Source organism: Oncorhynchus nerka, unplaced genomic scaffold (assembly GCF_034236695.1).
Source record: "Oncorhynchus nerka isolate Pitt River unplaced genomic scaffold, Oner_Uvic_2.0 unplaced_scaffold_3944, whole genome shotgun sequence".
In the NCBI taxonomy this organism is placed as follows: Eukaryota; Metazoa; Chordata; class Actinopteri; order Salmoniformes; family Salmonidae; genus Oncorhynchus; species Oncorhynchus nerka.
Window position 1 is genome coordinate 1 of NW_027037353.1, and position 18,943 is coordinate 18,943.

The window sequence follows — 18,943 nt, forward strand, 5'->3', positions numbered from 1 at the left end:
TAATTAGAAATGTATTTCGTTTTACATTGTTCGAACAATGTTAAAGTAGGCTCGTTGTCTCTACAGTACCTGCAGGGTTGGATGCCCAGCTTTAATCAAAGTCAAAACTTCAGAGGATGGAGAGAGATTAGTTGTAAAGGAAATGGTTAAAATAGACAACCATGAAGTCAGTGAGGTGAGTGGTCAACATAATGGGTTCAATTCCAGATGGCAATACCATGATACATTTTATAGTCTTACTGTTATGATAAAATACACTAGGACTATCACATAACAATTACTGGTTGATGGTTGTTCACACATGTATAAATTAATGTTCTTGTACAGGCTGCATTCAAGCACTACCCCAAGAGGAGACAACTATGTCCGGCTGAACGCGCCAAGTGTTCCCGAATTGCTGACAAAGTACGATGGCAACAAAAGATTGGTGATCGAAGAGCAAAGTCATCCTACCGAAGGACATTCACAACATTGCAGCGACAATGAACTGTCCTCCAAAATGTGAGCGAAAGAAACAAGAGGTGAGCAAAGGGATTCGAATGGTGATGGACACTGACACAAAGCTAAGAGAACATGTTAAGGACGGTACATTGCCATTACGTTGCCACAACGTTGGGGATGTTACACCCTCACATACAGCGGCGTAGTGGTGGTTGTTTATTTTACCTGACCTCGAACAACCGCCCAGAAGTCTCGTGGGCTTACAATCCGGTTCGCTACGTGGACTCCAGTGCTAATCAGCTTGGTAATATCAGGCTACAGTTTACCAATCTTTTGACCTGTGTATCCACCTACGTGCGCAGGACATTTGTCCGTGGGTTTCGCGTAGCACAGAACCATTAGAAATATAATTATATTTCTATGTGCAGAACGTTGGCCCAGTCAATTTGAAAAAAATGCGTTGAGAAGCCCGTTCCAACACACACACATGTATAGCTGGCAGGGTTACACATAGGGTTTCCATATAGGCAATATCAGATATTCTTTACGGCTGCTGTACTCGGCCTGATTACTTATGATTCAATTCCTATACTGTGTGTCTTCTCCATTCATTCCGATATAAAGGTGCATGGCGAGGTGTAGCAGACATGCTTTTAGTCTTTCAAAGAAGATGCGTCGGCAACGACAGTCAAACTATCGTCAAGCACAATTTTGCTGGTAAAGAAATTGTTGACGAACTTAGATTTTGGAGTGTAATGTCCCATTTAATGTTACTGCTGTTCTGACTGTCGTTGATTGCACCTCTAAGCGTTCAAGGATCCAAGGGGGTCCGATAAGAAACTGGTGCTTGACGTGGACACGGGGGTGGATGACGCTCTGGCCATCATGATGGCTCTCGCAGCCCCCAACGTGGAGGTCCTGGGGATCACCTGCGTAAGCGGCAACGCCTCCCTGGAAAACTCCTGCAGGAACACACTGCGAGTCGTCAAGGTCTGCCAGAGACTTGAGGTAGGCCTGGTGGAAAGACTGCTCACTTCATTAAACAACCATTTGATTTGTAACGATCATACCATTTTGGTGGTAAGCTTATATTCTATTATAGACTAACGTCAGTATGTATTATATCGACTGTGTTGCGTTAGATCCCAGTGTTCGGTGGCGCTGCGGAGCCTCTGATGGGCCACCCCCTGTCGGCAGGCTCCTTCCAAGGGCAGGATGGGCTGGGGACGCCCTGACCCAGATGCCCCGGGCCTGGAGCTGCTGCAGACCGAAGGGGCTGTGGAAGCCATCATCAGGCTGGTCAATGAGAACCCTGGAGAGGTCAGTAACAGAAGGGTTAGGTTCCTAGGCTAAAACCAAACCCCAGCACCCCTAGATCTATGAGAAATGTCTTTGCATTGGGGAATCCAAACAAGAAGGTATTTTACTAGGATCCCCATTAGCTATTGCAAAAACAGCGGCTACTCTTCCTGGGGTCCACATGAAACATAATACAGAACATTAATAGACAAGAACAGCTCAAGGACAGAACTACATACATTTTTAAAACAGCACACACACGTAGCCTACATATCAATGCATACACACAAACTATCCAGGTTAAATAGGGGAGAGGTGTTGTGTTGTGAGGTGTTGCTTTGGTTTTGAAACCAGGTTTGCTGTCTATTTGAGCAATATGAGATGGAAGGAAGTTCCATGCAATAAGGGCTCAATATAATACTGTACGTTTTCTTGAATTCGTTCTGGATTTGGGGACTATGAAAAGACCCCTGGTGTCATGTTTGGTGGGATAAGTGTGTGTGTCAGAGCTGTGTAAGTTGACTATGCAAACTGTTGGGATTTTCAACACATTGTTTCTTAAAAGATATGATGCCATCAGTCTCAACTCTTAGCCAAGAGAGACTGTTAAGTATAGTATTTATATCAGCCCTCTGATTACAATGAAGAGTAAAACGTGCTACAGCCTTTGTTCTGGGCCAACGCAGCTTACTTGTGGCCTTCCCTCGGTGTTACATTGACCACACGGCTGGACGATAATTAAGACTAGACAAAACTAGAGCAGAAATGGCATTTTGGAGTGGTGTCAAAAGAGCAGAGCATCTCTTTATCGCGGCTAGACCTCTCCCCATCTTTATTGTTTGCATAGTCAACTTACACAGCATCTTTATAACCATTTCATCTATTTCTTTGACCATGACAGTTTACAATCTAAGGTAACTCCAAGTAATTTAGTCTCAACATGTTTAACAGCCACACCATTTATTATCAGATTCAGCTGAGGTTCAGCACTTAATGAATGGTTTGTACCAAATGCTCATAGTTTGAGATTTTCAGGACCAGTTTATAATGAGGTCTAGTGCTTTGCTGCCAAGGTGTTAAGGGTGTTTTTTCCCCTTCATAGTAGATGTCTGGATTGACTGTGTTTCTCTGTCTAGGTGTGTGCCTTGGTAGCAATGGCCCGTTGACCAACCTGGCCCTTGCAGTGAAGATTGACCCCACCTCCCTCAGAAACGCAGGTCTCTTCATCATGGGAGGCAACACTGACTGTGAGGGCTTTGTGTCTTTAATGTAATTTACATTTGCCTAGTGACTTAAAAAATACTTTGTCATACAGTCAATTGACCTGGTAGGATGTTACGTTGTTTCTGGATATTGTTATTTGTGTTTGCAGCGAGGGGGAACACCACCGTGTGTGCAGAGTTCAACTTTGCTGCCGACCCGGAGGCTGCTTTTACATCGTCCTGAACCGCTTCTTCTGTCCAACCTACCTGGGAGTTCTGCTGTGAGAACAAGCGCACCATGGGTAAGACCACAGGTTCTGGTCATCTACCTCATAAGACTAAATAAAGGCTCACCCACTACCATGCTTATTGTAAGCACTGGTCCAGCTCTCACATCAGAGCAGATGGGAGGAAAATGAGACAAGTGAGAGGGTGGCCACTTTCAATGGCTGAGATGCATCCACTGGCTACCAGTAATGTAGTTCACTCTAAATATCACTTGCAGCCTTTTTTAAGGAAAGATATTATATATGATTTTGTTTGAGCAAATTGATTAGTCTTTTCTCCAAACCCAATTCTCTAATCTGCACCCTGCAGTCATTCTGTGACAACTGGCTGGCCCAGGACTCAGACAAGGCCCACTTCATGAAGAGCATCTTCAAACACACAATGGACACCGTGGCCACTTGTGCTCGCTACCAACGGGGAGATGACTGCTGGCCCGGGTTTTGTGTCGTGCAGACAAGGCCCGCCATGGCAGCTTCGTGTGGGTGTCTTGAGCCGGTGGCGGTTACCGTGGAGCTTCAGGGGACCTACACCCGGGGCATGATGGTCCTGGACAAGCTGGGAGTCCTGGAGAAGGAGCACCAAGTTGTCGTCATGAGGACAGTTGACCTGGAGAGCTTGATGGACTCACTGAAGTAATAAGGGAACTACACTGATACCGCTGTCCCATATTGCTTTCAATTGTTTATTTTTACAAAATTATAGGGGAGGGCTCAAATTCCACTCTTCGTAATGAGTTTTGTACAGGGAGACAGTTTGTGGTGGTGGATGTGTCTGTTTTGAATCACCATTTTACTTTAACTGTAGATTATTTATTTCCCGATGTCTTACTATATATATTATGAGGTCAACAGCAAATGTCCATGAGTGATGTTATCAGTTGTTTTAGATTGCATTTCTTTCCTGTTAATGAAAAGGGGGATGAAGTAAAGCCTCTTTATTGAAAGTGCCCAGGAATGTACTCAGAGAAACGCCCCTTAGTCCAATTCAAATACAAATTCACCACTTTTCATTACGTCATGTTTAAAATAAAAACAAACCACAATTTGTATCTTACAGCCAAAGTATTATTTACAAAGTATACAAAACTGCATCACCCCATCCAATCACATTCCAGAATGAAAACATTGTCCATGAGTCCTCAGAGCCACCTGACTGTCTGTGGGCTCTGGTCCTGGCTAGTGTCTACTGGACGCGGTACTTGTAGAACCAGCAGAGGCCCTTGGTGAAGTTCCATCCCAGGGAGAGAGAGAGGATGTAGAGGAGAACTAGCAGGGCGAAGGGGTAGAGCAGAACCACTGTGTTCTGCAGTTGGGGCAATGCTGAGGGGACAGCGAGAGAGGAACTGGAGTAAATATACAGTTGGTAGACGTAACCATTGTTAGAGGGTCTGATGGTTTCACCCCCTTAAAGGTGAATAAAACCACAGAACAAATGTGTAGCATCCGCTTGTCATTTCCACTCACTACCAAATATGGCAGTGAGCGGAAGCGTCAGGTAGCCTAGTGGTTAAGAGCATTGGGCCAGTAACCGAAAGGGCCCTGGTTTGAATCCCTGAGCCGATTAGGTGGGGGAAATCTGTCTGTGCCCTTGAGCAAGGCACTTAACCCTAATTGCCCCTGTAATCGCTCTGGATAATAGCATCTGCTAAATGACTGGAATGTAAAATAAAGCCCAGTGGCCAGCAGAGGAAGGATGACCGACATTCTGCAAGTTTTGAAACATTTGATCTCAATACAGTTTTCTGTTCCCAAAACTAGAATCTGTTATGAACAGAGTGGACTAAGTCTTTGTAAAGGCTTTACCCTTGGCAAAGTCTTAAAAAAAACACATTGTTTAGAAGGAGGCAAAGGCGAATTGAGTTATAGCACATGGACACTTAAGAGCAGGTTTGCAAGAACGCGTCAATAGGATCTTGCTAGCTGTGCTTGGACATGCCCACCTCCTTGCTTGTTCTGCCCATTTGCGACTCATTTGTTCCCATTGGAAAAGACAGGCTGTGGTCTATCTTGGTTTAGTTATAAAAAAATCTTTGATAAAACTGTTATAGGGGCCTCACCGTTGTATCCCAGGAATGTAATGTATAGATAGTAGCTGATGGTTGCCAGCCACAGACTGTTCCCCCAAAGTACCCCAGGAACCAGTCTGAGTTTATCACTTCAATGATATCTGAAACAAACAGCAGAGATCAGACACATAACAAATAACACCGTAACATGTTAGAAATGTGTAATAACAAGCCTTGCACTCACGGTTTATAAAGAAGAGCTGTAGGAAGTGCAGGATGACAAGCAGGGTAGAAGGCATTGAGATGCACACCAAGGCGTAGCTCCCACTCTACATCATAGTCCACTGGGCAAGTTTCAGTAGGTACTTATTGGTGATGAACCTGGGGGATACAGCACGGACAGGAAAGGGCCTTTAGAAGAGCCTGGGGAAGGACTCAACATTTAAACAGCCTGAAGACAACTCTCTACTCAGTATCTGAAGGGACCAGATAGACATACACACAATATGATGCTTCCAGCCATTCCATCTAGCCTTCTGTAACCAACTCCACCCACATGAGTGGAGATGAGCAGGCTCACGCTGATGCAGTCTCATGAACACCACCCACAGCAGCAGCTTCCAGAGTTCCACACAGCTCAATGTCCAGCACCAGCCCAAAGCCCACTGTGATAATTGGCACACAGAGGACGAGACCGTGTCAACCACAGCCACAGGACAAAAGCAAAAGATGATAATATTGTTATTTATTAGGATCCCAAATGAGCTGCTGAAAAGCATCAGCTCCTCTTCCTGGGGTCCACATAAACATGACAATGTATAGTTAAGACTGAAAGGCATGTATTTAAAATGACACAGTTTACATATCAGTACATACAATATCTAGGTCTAATACATTCAGTGTTGCAATACAAGATATATAAAATGGCTGTTTCTCTTCACAGTCCCCTTGTGCAGTAAGTAGGTGTGCTATTATCTGGTTTTATTTCTAGCTTGAGTTACCTGGGGTGGCAGAGAGTTCCATGCTGCCATGGCTCTATTTAATACTGTGTTTCCAGCCTCTGTTCTGGACCTGGGGACTGTGAAGAGACCTCTGTTTGCATGTCTTGTTTTGTACCGGTTAGTGTCCAAACTGTGTACCAACTGCTTGAACAGACAGTTTGGTACCTTCATCACATCAATACTCTTACAAAGACCAATAGTGATGCAGTCAATCTCTCCTCAACTTTGAAAGGAGACCGACATGCATGTTACTGACATTCTCTCCAAGTGAGATACGGGCTGCTTTGTTCTGGGCCAACTGCAACTGACCCATGTCCTTCTTTGCCACAACCGGGCAGTATTCCAGGTGCTCCAAAACTAGAGCCTGTTGGACCAGTCTGGACGACAGATGTCAAAAGGCTGAGCAACGCCCTATCGCGGTCAGACCTCTTCCCATTTAAGCAACCATCTAGTCTATATGTTTTGACCATGACAGCTTGCTATCTAGGGTTACACCCAGCAGTTTCATCTCAACTTGATCAATAGCCACATCATTCAATAATAGATCTAAACGAGGTTTAGCATTGAGCGAGTGATTTGTCCCAAAAATGATGCTCTTCGTTTGAGATATTCAGCACCAGCCTATTGCTAGTTACCCGTTGTAAAACTGTCTGGAGCTCTGTGTTAAGTGTCTGTTATTTATTTTACTGTGTAAGTCTAACAAAAACAGCTCCCAATCTTCTTTCAGTCATCATTTTTAAAAAAATGTATTTTACCTTTATTTAACTAGGCAAGTCAGTTTAGAACAAATTCTTATTTTCAATGACGGACTAGGAACAGTGGGTTAACTGTCTTGTTCAGGGGCAGAACGACAGATTTTTACCTCGTCAGCTCGGGGATTCGATCTTGCAACCTTCCGGTTACTAGTCCAACGCTCTAACCACTAGGTTACCTGCCGAGCATGTGGAGTAACTGATCATCAAAACATTTCCTTGAGACTACACAGTCTCATCACAAACTCTTTATGTCTCTGATCTGTTTTAATCACATGTGAGATGAGACCAAGTCAATGGAAAGAGGGTCCCATAACTACTCCAAATGATACATTCATTCCTGTCTAATTGGTGGTTACATCCTATACATCCTATACAAGAAAGCCTTATTGCATCCTATACATCCTATACAAGAAAGCCTTATTGCATCCTATACATCCCATACAATAAAGCCTTTATTGCATCCTATACATCCTATACAATAAAGCCTTATTGCATCCTATACATCCTATACAAGAAAGCCTTATTGCATCCTATACATCCTATACAATAAAGCCTTATTGCATCCTATACAAGAAAGCCTTATTGCATCCTATACATCCTATACAATAAAGCCTTATTGCATCCTATACATCCCATACAATAAAGCCTTATTGCATCCTATACATCCTATACATCCCATACAATAAAGCCTTATTGCATCCTATACATCCTATACAATAAAGCCTTATTGCATCCTATACATCCTATACAAGAAAGCCTTATTGCATCCTATACATCCTATACAATAAAGCCTTATTGCATCCTATACATCCTATACAAGAAAGCCTTATTGCATCTTATACATCCTATACAAGAAAGCCTTATTGCATCCTATACATCCCATACAATAAAGCCTTATTGCATCCTATACATCCTATACAATAAAGCCTTATTGCATCCTATACATCCTATACAAGAAAGCCGTATTGCATCCTATACATCCTATACAAGAAAGCCTTATTGCATCCTATACATCCCATACAATAAAGCCTTATTGCATCCTATACATCCTATACAATAAAGCCTTATTGCATCCTATTTTGAGTTTGTTAATAATTTCTGTTGCTGTTTCATTTCTAGTCAAAGCTTTAATATGATGCTTTAAAGGTGCTTTGCTTTTTGTTGGGTTGTGCATATTTATACTTTCTCTAAATTGCTAAAAGTTATTTTAGTGGTCAAACTATTGCTACACAGTTCCCACTCATTTACATTTACATTTACATTTAAGTCATTTAGCAGACGCTCTTATCCAGAGCGACTTACAAATTGGTGCATTCACCTTATGACCTCCAGTGGAACAGTAGTGCATCTAAATCTTTTCAGGGGAGGGGGTGAGAGGGATTACTTTATCCTATCCTAGGTATTCCTTAAAGAGGTGGGGTTTCAGGTGTCTCCGGAAGGTGGTGATTGACTCCGCTGTCCTGGCGTCGTGAGGGAGTTTGTTCCACCATTGGGGGGCCAGAGCAGCGAACAGTTTTGACTGGGCTGAGCGGGAACTGTACTTCCTCAGTGGTAGGGAGGCGAGCAGGCCAGAGGTGGATGAACGCAGTGCCCTTGTTTGGGTGTAGGGCCTGATCAGAGCCTGGAGGTACTGAGGTGCCGTTCCCCTCACAGCTCCGTAGGCAAGCACCATGGTCTTGTAGCGGATGCGAGCTTCAACTGGAAGCCAGTGGAGGGAGCGGAGGAGCGGGGTGACGTGAGAGAACTTGGGAAGGTTGAACACCAGACGGGCTGCGGCGTTCTGGATGAGTTGTAGGGGTTTAATGGCACAGGCAGGGAGCCCAGCCAACAGCGAGTTGCAGTAATCCAGACGGGAGATGACAAGTGCCTGGATTAGGACCTGCGCCGCTTCCTGTGTGAGGCAGGGTCGTACTCTGCGGATGTTGTAGAGCATGAACCTACAGGAACGGGCCACCGCCTTGATGTTAGTTGAGAACGACAGGGTGTTGTCCAGGATCACGCCAAGGTTCTTAGCGCTCTGGGAGGAGGACACAATGGAGTTGTCAACCGTGATGGCGAGATCATGGAACGGGCAGTCCTTCCCCGGGAGGAAGAGCAGCTCCGTCTTGCCGAGGTTCAGCTTGAGGTGGTGATCCGTCATCCACACGGATATGTCTGCCAGACATGCAGAGATGCGATTCGCCACCTGGTCATCAGAAGGGGGAAAGGAGAAGATTAATTGTGTGTCGTCTGCATAGCAATGATAGGAGAGACCATGTGAGGTTATGACAGAGCCAAGTGACTTGGTGTATAGCGAGAATAGGAGAGGGCCTAGAACAGAGCCCTGGGGGACACCAGTGGTGAGAGCACGTGGTGTGGAGACGGATTCTCGCCACGCCACCTGGTAGGAGCGACCTGTCAGGTAGGACGCAATCCAAGCGTGGGCCGCGCCGGAGATGCCCAACTCGGAGAGGGTGGAGAGGAGGATCTGATGGTTCACAGTATCGAAGGCAGCCGATAGGTCTAGAAGGATGAGAGCAGAGGAGAGAGAGTTAGCTTTAGCAGTGCGGAGCGCCTCCGTGATACAGAGAAGAGCAGTCTCAGTTGAATGACTAGTCTTGAAACCTGACTGATTTGGATCAAGAAGGTCATTCTGAGAGAGATAGCGGGAGAGCTGGCCAAGGACGGCACGTTCAAGAGTTTTGGAGAGAAAAGAAAGAAGGGATACTGGTCTGTAGTTGTTGACATCGGAGGGATCGAGTGTAGGTTTTTTCAGAAGGGGTGCAACTCTCGCTCTCTTGAAGACGGAAGGGACGTAGCCAGCGGTCAGGGATGAGTTGATGAGCGAGGTGAGGTAAGGGAGGAGGTCTCCGGAAATGGTCTGGAGAAGAGAGGAGGGGATAGGGTCAAGCGGGCAGGTTGTAGGGCGGCCGGCCGTCACAAGACGCGAGATTTCATCTGGAGAGAGAGGGGAGAAAGAGGTCAGAGCACAGGGTAGGGCAGTGTGAGCAGAACCAGCGGTGTCGTTTGACTTAGCAAACGAGGATCGGATGTCGTCGACCTTCTTTTCAAAATGGTTGACGAAGTCATCTGCAGAGAGGGAGGAGGGGGGAGGGGGAGGAGGATTCAGGAGGGAGGAGAAGGTTGCAAAGAGCTTCCTAGGGTTAGAGGCAGATGCTTGGAATTTAGAGTGGTAGAAAGTGGCTTTAGCAGCAGAGAGAGAAGAGGAAAATGTAGAGAGGAGGGAGTGAAAGGATGTCAGGTCCGCAGGGAGGCGAGTTTTCCTCCATTTCCGCTCGGCTGCCCGGAGCCCTGTTCTGTGAGCTCGCAATGAGTCGTCGAGCCACGGAGCGGGAGGGGAGGACCGAGCCGGCCTGGAGAATAGGGGACATAGAGAGTCAAAGGATGCAGAAAGGGAGGAGAGGAGGGTTGAGGAGGCAGAATCAGGAGATAGGTTGGAGAAGGTTTGAGCAGAGGGAAGAGATGATAGGATGGAAGAGGAGAGAGTAGCGGGGAGAGAGAGCGAAGGTTGGGACGGCGCGATACCATCCGAGTAGGGGCAGTGTGGGAAGTGTTGGATGAGAGCGAGAGGGAAAAGGATACAAGGTAGTGGTCGGAGACTTGGAGGGGAGTTGCAACGAGGTTAGTGGAAGAACAGCATCTAGTAAAGATGAGGTCGAGCGTATTTCCTGCCTTGTGAGTAGGGGGAAGGTGAGAGGGTGAGGTCAAAAGAGGAGAGGAGTGGAAAGAAGGAGGCAGAGAGGAATGAGTCAAAGGTAGGCGTGGGGAGGTTAAAGTCGCCCAGAACTGTGAGAGGTGAGCCGTCCTCAGGAAAGGAGCTTATCAAGGCATCAAGCTCATTGATGAACTCTCCGAGGGAACCTGGAGGGCGATAAATGATAAGGATGTTAAGCTTGAAAGGGCTGGTAACTGTGACAGCATGGAATTCAAAGGAGGCGATAGACAGATGGGTAAGGGGAGAAAGAGAGAATGACCACTTGGGAGAGATGAGGATCCCGGTGCCACCACCCCGCTGACCAGAAGCTCTCGGGGTGTGCGAGAACACGTGGGCAGACGAAGAGAGAGCAGTAGGAGTAGCAGTGTTGTCTGTGGTGATCCATGTTTCCGTCAGTGCCAAGAAGTCGAGGGACTGGAGGGAGACATAGGCGGAGATGAACTCTGCCTTGTTGGCCGCAGATCGGCAGTTCCAGAGGCTACCGGAGACCTGGAACTCCACGTGGGTCGTGCGCGCTGGGACCACCAGATTAGGGTGGCCGCGGCCACGCGGTGTGGAGCGTTTGTATGGTCTGTGCAGAGAGGAGAGAACAGGGATAGACAGACACATAGTTGACAGGCTACACAAGAGGCTACGCTAATGCAAAGGAGATTGGAATGACAAGTGGACTACACGTCACGAGTGTTCAGAGAGTTAAGCTTACGTAGCAAGAATCTTATTGACTAAAATGATTAAAATGATACAGTACTGCTGAAGTAGGCTAGCTGGCAGAGGCTGCGTTGTTGACTAAGTAGGCTAGTTGGCATTGGCTGGGTTGTTGACACTACACTAATCAAGTCGTTCCGTTGAGTGTAATAGTTTCTACTGTGCTGCTATTCGGGGCTAGCTGGCTAGCTAGCAGTGTTGATTACGTTACGTTGCGTTAAAAGAACGACAATAGCTGGCTGGCTAACCTAGGAAATCGCTCTAGACTACACAATTATATTTGATACAAAGACGGCTAGCTGGCTAGCGTTGGCTAGCTGTCTACGATCAAACAAATCAAGCCGTTGTACTGTAATGAAATGAAATGAAAAATGTGATACTACCTGTGGAGCGAGCGAAATGCGACCGGATTGTTGAGTGCAGAAGTTCTGTTCGGTAGACGTTGGCTAGCTGTTGGCTAGCTAGCAGAGTCTCCTATGTTAAGGACGACATAAAACTACACACTCTAAACTACACAATTATCTTGGGTACGAAGACAGCAAAGACAACTATGTAGCTAGCTAACACTACACTAATCAAGTCGTTCAGTTGAGTGTAATAGTTGTGCTGCTAATCGGTAGACGGTGGACTAGCTAACGGTGGACGTTAGCTAGCTGGCTAGCTGCAGGGCAGTGTAGACTGCGTTAGGACGACGAAATACGATAATTACGCAATTATCTATGATACAAAGACGGCTGTGTAGCTAGCTAAGAAGAAATTGCTAAGATTAGACAAATCAAGCCGTTGTACTATAATGAAATGTAATGAAATGTAATACTACCTGCGGACCGAGTGCAGATGCGACCGCTCCTTGTTTTTATAAAGCACACTTGTTCAAAAAGGGCAAGGTGATTGTTAAAGATCGACTGCTGTGAAAAACACCCAAGATACTGACCACAGAGCCAGATGCTGAGTAACACCAGGAAGGCAGGGTCGTCTCTGGCCCACTGGTCCTTGGTCTGCTTCCTGTAGTGGAAGTTACGATACACTCTCTGTGGGGAGGTGAACAGGTAGAGCATCTGCCACACAGCAAACTCAAAGTCCATGGCTTTGAAGTGCAGCAGCCTCCTCAGGTATTTGTAGCGCTTGGCGCCCGCTGTGTGGCGTGCCGCATCGCGGGCACTCAGGCTTCCGTTCTGCGGCGAGGTGGTCGGTAACATAGTGCTGGGAAACACAGGAAGCATCACGATGACCAAATCAGAGCCATAGATATACAGAATTTGATTTACAGTGGAGGTGCAGTCTTCTTTTTCTCCCTGCATAGGGCTCACCTGGTGACACAGTACTGTCAGCTTATGTCAACATCAAAGAACCTGTACAATATTGACTTTTACCATGCAATTACATTAAGTCATTGCAACAGTCACATTGATTATTTCCTAAATGACGTCGTCCATCCTGTCAGTCTGTCTGCGGTAGTTTAGTTTAGACATCTTACTAGCTATCTGATATGTCTGTAACACACTCCAGCAGTCACGACAGATAGTGTGATATACTGTGCTTTTTGTTGACATGCCAGGCTAACAGACTAGTAGCAGCTAGCTAGATGGCTATTGAAAGCTAACGTCAGCTGGCAAACTGTGGGTTTCCCTGCCAACAATATTGTTTAAACTAAAGTAATTTGTGCCAGCGAGTATCAAAACGTAAGACTAAACAAAGTAGCTAGCTATGGCTAGCTGACGTTAGGTCGGTGGCATAGACCCTTTGATGGACATGGAATTGTCTGGCATTAGTAGCACGTTAGACAAGACTACAACATAATGTATGGTTTAGTTGCAAACAGAGATAAGAATGTTGGAATAAACGTACCTACTGAACCTCCTATTTTTAGAAGAATGTTCCTTTTCCTCAGTAAAAAATTGCTCTTCCGGACAACTGAACATGTAGAAACTTCCGGTAAGTGACCAAGAGGCGCTTAGACATTGCATCTTGGGAATTGTAGTCAAAACTAAATTAAACTAGCTTTGTTGTAGTACAATCTATCATAACATAACACCACTCCCCTCTGACATAGCCAAAATAAAAGAATAGATATGGATTTTTGCATGTGTTTTTAAATTAAACGGACAGTATAATGAATATGCGTGTGAAAGCAGTATAGCATAGGTGATTCAGAGTGTTTATTAGTCACATGTACAGGGTTGCAGGTGTGAGTGAAAATCTTTGGCTTTGACATGCAGAAAATGTCGATGGGTGGAGTACTGGGGGGTGGGGCGAATGTCCATAGGTGGAGTAGCAGGGGGAGCGGGAGCGGGTGCAGGTAGCTGACTAGTGGTGGCTATTCAGGTAGTCTGATGGTCTGAGGGTAGAAACTATTGGCCAGTCTTTCAGTTTTTGCCATGATGCTCCTGTGCTGCCCACTTCTAAGTGATTGAAGCAGGGAGAACAGGGCATGGCTTGGGTGGCTGGGCTCCCTGATGATCTTCTTGGCATTTCTGCGACACCTGGTCTTGTAAACTCAGCAAAAAAAGAAACTTCCCTTTTTCAGGACCCTGTCTTTCAAAGATAATTCGTATATAACTAACTTCAAAGATCTTCATTGTAAAGGGTTTAAACACTGTTTTTCATGCTTGTTCAATTAACCATAAACAATTCATGAACATGCCTCTGTGGGGCAATTAGTTAAGACACTAACAGCTTACAGGCCGGTAGGCAATTAAGGTCACAGATATGAGAAAACTTAGAACACTAAGAAGGCCTTTCTACTGACTCTGAAAAACACCAAAAGAAAGATGCCCTGGGTCCCTGCTCATCTGTGTGAACGTGCCTTAGGCATGCTGCAAGAGGCATGAGGACTGCAGATGTGGCCAGGGCAATAAATTGCTATGTCCGTACTGTGAGACACCTAAGACAGCACTACAGGGGAGACAGGACGGACAGCAGATCGTCCTCGCAGAGGCAGACCCCGAACATCACACCCCTGCGGGACAGGTACAGGATGGCAAAAATAGCTGCCCGAGTTACACCAGGAACACACAATCCTTCCATCAGTGCTCAGACTGTTCGCAATAGGCTGAGAGAGGCTGGACTGAGGGCTTGTAGGCCTGTTGTAAGGCAGATCCTCACAAGACATCACGGGCAACAACATCGCCTATGGGCACAAACCCACCATCGCTGGACCAGACAGGACTGGCAAAAAGTGCTCTTCACTGATGAGTGGCGGTTTTGGCTCACCAGGGTGATGATGGATTGGCGTTATAGTTGAAGGAATGAGCACTCAGGCCTCGTACTCTGGAGGCGGGATCAATTTGGAGGTGGAGGTCCGTCATCGTTTTGTCACCAAAGCCGCGCCATACTACCCACCACTGCGACCTGTCGCTCTTGTTGGCTGGCCCCTCACTTCATACTAGGTAAGCCAAACCCACTGGCTCCAGGTCATCTATAAGACCCTGCTAAAGTAAAGTCCCCCCCTTATCTCAGCTCGCTGGTCACCATAGCAGCACCCACCTGTAGCAGCGCTCCAATACAGAGTATATCTCTCTGGTCACCCAAAACCAATTCTTCCTTTGGCACCTCTCCCTCAGTTCTCTGCGCAATGACTGACGAACTACAAAAATCTCTGAAACTGGAAACACTTATCTCCCTCACTTGCTTTAAGCACCAGCTGTCGTCGCAGCTCACAGATTACTGCACCTGTACATAGCCCATCTATAATTTAGCCCAAACAACTACCTCTTTCCCTACTGTATTTATTTATTTATTTTGCTCCTTTGCACCCCATTATTTCTATCTCTACTTTGCACATTATTCCACTGCAAATCAACCATTCCAGTGTTTTACTTGCTATATTGTATTTACTTTGCCACCATGGTCTTTTTTGCCTTTACCTCCTTTATCTCAGCTCATTTGCTCACGTTGTATATAGACTTATTTTTCTACTGTATTATTGACTGTTTGTTTTACTCCATGTGTAACTCTGTGTTGTTGAATGTGTCGAACTGCTTTGCTTTATCTTGGCCAGGTCGCAATTGTAAAATGAGAACTTGCCTACCTGGTTAAATAAAGGTGAAAAAAATGGTCTGGGGGAGTGTGTCACAACATCATCAGACTGAGCTTGTTGTCATTGCAGGCAATCTCAACGCTGTGCATTACGGGGAAGACATCCTCCTCCCTCATGTAGTACCCTTCCTGCAGGCTCATCCTGACATGACCCTCCAGCATGACAATGCCACCACCAGAGTGTGATTTCCTGCAAGACAGGAATGTCAGTGTTCTGCCATGCCCAGCGAACAGCGCGGATCTCAATCCCATTGAGCACGTCTGGGACCTGTTGGATCGGAGGGTGAGGGCTAGGGCCATTCCCCCCAGAAATGTCAGTCAACTTGCAGGTGCCTTGGTGGAAGAGTGGGGTAACATCTCACAGCAAGAACGGGCAAATCTGGTGCAGTCCATGAGGAGGAGATGCGCTGCAGTACTTAATGCAGCTGGTGGCCACACCAGATACTGTTACTTTTGATTTTGACCCCCTTTTGTTCAGGAACACATTATTCCATTTCTGTTAGTCACATGTCTGTGGAACTTGTTCAGTTTATGTCTCAGTTGTTGAATCTTATGTTCATACAAATATTTGCACATGTTAAGTTTGCTGAAAATAAACGCAGTTGACAGTGAGAGGACGTTTCTTTTTTGCTGAGTTTAGGTGCTCTGTAGAGCATACACTGTGCACCCAATGGTGCGTTCGGCTGCACGTATCAACCTATGAAGAGTCTTGCAGTCCGCGGCGGTGGAGTTGCCGTAACAGGCTGTGATGCAGCCTGACAGTATGCTCTCGATGGTGCTCCTGTAGAACACTGTGAGGGCCCTCGGGGACAGGGTGAATTTCTTCAGCATACTGAAGTTGAAGAATCTCTGTCGTGCCTTCTTCACTATGGTGTTCGTGTGGTTAGACCATTTCAGATTCTCTGAGATATGTACGTCAAGGAATTTGTAGTTATTGACCATTTTCACGGTGGCCCCATTGATGAGGCAGCCCCATTGTGGTTGATAATACCTTATTGATGGTTGATTGAGCCCACACAATTCAAACTAGTCAGAATACAATTGACAGTATATATATTTATTCCAGACAACAGGGATCAAGCATGGAGTGATATGTCAAAAGCAGTGAAAAAACTGAATCGGAGTTTGAACCAGCAACAAACAAGAGTATGCCCTCTTGCCATAAAAGTCCAGACCTCTTGGTTTAGTGTTGTTATACGCAGTAGTTTAGCATCAGTCTGGCCGATGTGAAATATAAGTAATTTTAAAAATGTAATGGTTAGAAGAGTAAGGCACAGTAAAGGGAAAGAGGTTTTAAACTCTGAAGCCAGTAGGTTCAAATAATACAGTCAGCAACAAATCATTATTTTATTTCAGTCTTCTTCTTACTCTCTTTAGGAACATCTTTACCTCCCTCAAACACACACACGCACGCGTGTGCATTTCTCTTAGTCCATAGTCTTGTCACTCCAGGCCAGAGATTTCCTCTTGGCAAGTTCCATCCAGGATGGCTGACTCCGGTGTGACAATGAGGATGATGATGATGATGAAGAAGAAGGTATCTCAGGATTTGCGATGTGAATCTCAATTTGACCATTGTTAGATTCCTCCTAAGATAAAATACAGAGATGACATATTACTAACTAAACTGGCCACATTACATCTTAGTTACAAAATGAAGACTTACTCTGTTTGAGTCAGTTGTTTTACCTCACCATGTGAACTGACCAGGAAAAACGTCTGACCCTAGTGGGGGGGGGGGGGGGGGGGCACAGTCAAATATTTACCATAGTCCCAGTCGGGAGCGCTCTTTCTGTCCATTTCTCCACAGGCATCTTCTCAGCTCTCTTCAGAGACGTGGAGGATCTCTCAGACGCTCCTCGTAAAGTTGGTCTGGTTGGCATGTGAGGTTGGGAGGACGGTTGTGTCAGCTGTTGAGCTGTTCCTTGTGGTGTCGGTTGCGATGCTGTTTGTGTGTTAGGCTGATCTGAAGGCAATGTTTTGAGTTTAGCTGTCAGATGCATTTCCTGTAGGATTGGTCTACTGCTTGGTATTGGTTGAGATGCTGATTGTACCACTGGGGCTGATGTTTGTTTTTGCGAGGCTGTTTTTGTGCTTGGCTGTGATTGTGATGGAGGTTGTGTTGATGGCTGAGCTGTTGGTTGTAATCTCGGCTGTGGGGCTGGGGTTGGAGCTGGCCATGGTGATGTGGTGTACTGGGGCGTTGTTGTCCCCCCTGTCCTCCCTGTCCCAGCCTCTGTCTCTGGACTGAGATGCTGTTGGAGACTCCTGGTCTTTTCCCGGGCCATGGACATCCAGACAGGTTCCGATCCAGCTGACCCATTAGACCCAGGGGTCTCAGCCCCTCTTGGGAGCCCCAGAGCAGGTCTGGAGGATGGGCCTTTGTCTGAGGAACAATGGGTGACATTGTTGAAATCAAGTCAAACTTTATTTAAAGTGTATTTAAAAGATACTGTGATGTTTGATGACTGGAGTTGTGAATCCAATATTTAATCAGATCATCTTCATTTATTCTGTGGTTCATTTGGTTTGGTCGATATTGGCAATATTATGATTGAGGTGAAACAGAGATCTTATTACAAACAGTGCCCCTGTAATTATTTGGACCGTGAAGCATGTTTTCTTCTTTTGGTTCTATACTCCAAATGTTGGATTTGAAATTAAACAATGACTCTGAGGTTAAAGTACAGACTGTCAGCTTTAATTTGAGGGTATTTTCATCCATATCAGGTGAACCGTTTAGAAATGACAGCAGTTTTTGTTCATAGTCCCCCCATTTTAGGTGAGCGAAAGTATTGGGACAAATTCACTTATGCGTATTAAAGTAGTAAAAAGTTAAGTATTTGGTCCCATATTCATAGCACGCAATGACTACATCAAGCTTGTGACTGCACATTTGTACATTTTCTGTTTAGTTTTGGTAGTGTTTCAGATTATTTTGTGCCCAATATAAATGAATGGTAAAAAATGTATTGAGTCACGTTTATTGAAAATAAGAATAGAATATGTTTCTAAACACTTCTACATTGAATGTGGATGCTACCATGATATATGGATAATGCTGAATGAATCATCAATAATGATGAGTGAGAAAGTTACAGATGCACAAATATTATACCCCCCAAAAATGTAATGGTGAGAGGTTAGCATGTCTTGGGGGTAGGATATTTGTGCATCTGGAACTTTCTTACTTATTCACGATTCATTCCGGATGATCAGTAATCATGGTAGCATCCACTTTAATATAGAAGTGTTTAGAAACATATTCTATTCTTATATACAATAAAAGTGACTCAAGAATGACACAATACATGATTTACCATTCAATTCTATTGGGCACAAAATGATCTGAAACACAAATGTAAGCATCCAGCAAATTTGTAGAGTCACAAGATTTATGTAGTCATTGAATGCTAGGAATATGGGACCAAATATATAGAGTATAGAGCCAAAGGAAGACAAAATGCTTCTCCGTCCCAATAATGACATATTAT

At 45.3% G+C, this 18,943-nt stretch overlaps 1 protein-coding gene, 1 long non-coding RNA gene and 1 pseudogene across 2 annotated transcripts; 1 reads left to right on the forward strand and 2 right to left on the reverse strand.

Moving 5' to 3' along the window:
• The first annotated feature begins 12 nt into the window (after nt 1–12).
• LOC135566628 (pyrimidine-specific ribonucleoside hydrolase RihA-like) lies at nt 13–4,262 on the forward strand (annotated as a pseudogene).
• LOC115123078 (protein unc-50 homolog) lies at nt 4,150–13,378 on the reverse strand. The gene is given in 12 exon segments (XM_065014298.1): nt 4,150–4,549; nt 5,287–5,352; nt 5,355–5,396; nt 5,480–5,520; nt 5,522–5,579; nt 5,582–5,616; nt 5,722–5,747; nt 5,792–5,827; nt 5,829–5,876; nt 5,878–5,909; nt 12,346–12,614; nt 13,260–13,378. Coding segments are annotated over 12 exon segments (909 nt in total). The 3' UTR covers nt 4,150–4,412.
• A 3,107-nt stretch (nt 13,379–16,485) lies between these two features.
• LOC135566627 (uncharacterized) lies at nt 16,486–18,352 on the reverse strand. The gene is made up of 2 exons (XR_010462144.1): nt 17,216–18,352; nt 16,486–17,038 (listed from the first exon to the last, which is right to left on the reverse strand). It is a non-coding gene; the product is annotated as an uncharacterized LOC135566627 (long non-coding RNA).
• Nucleotides 18,353–18,943: the final 591 nt, after the last annotated feature.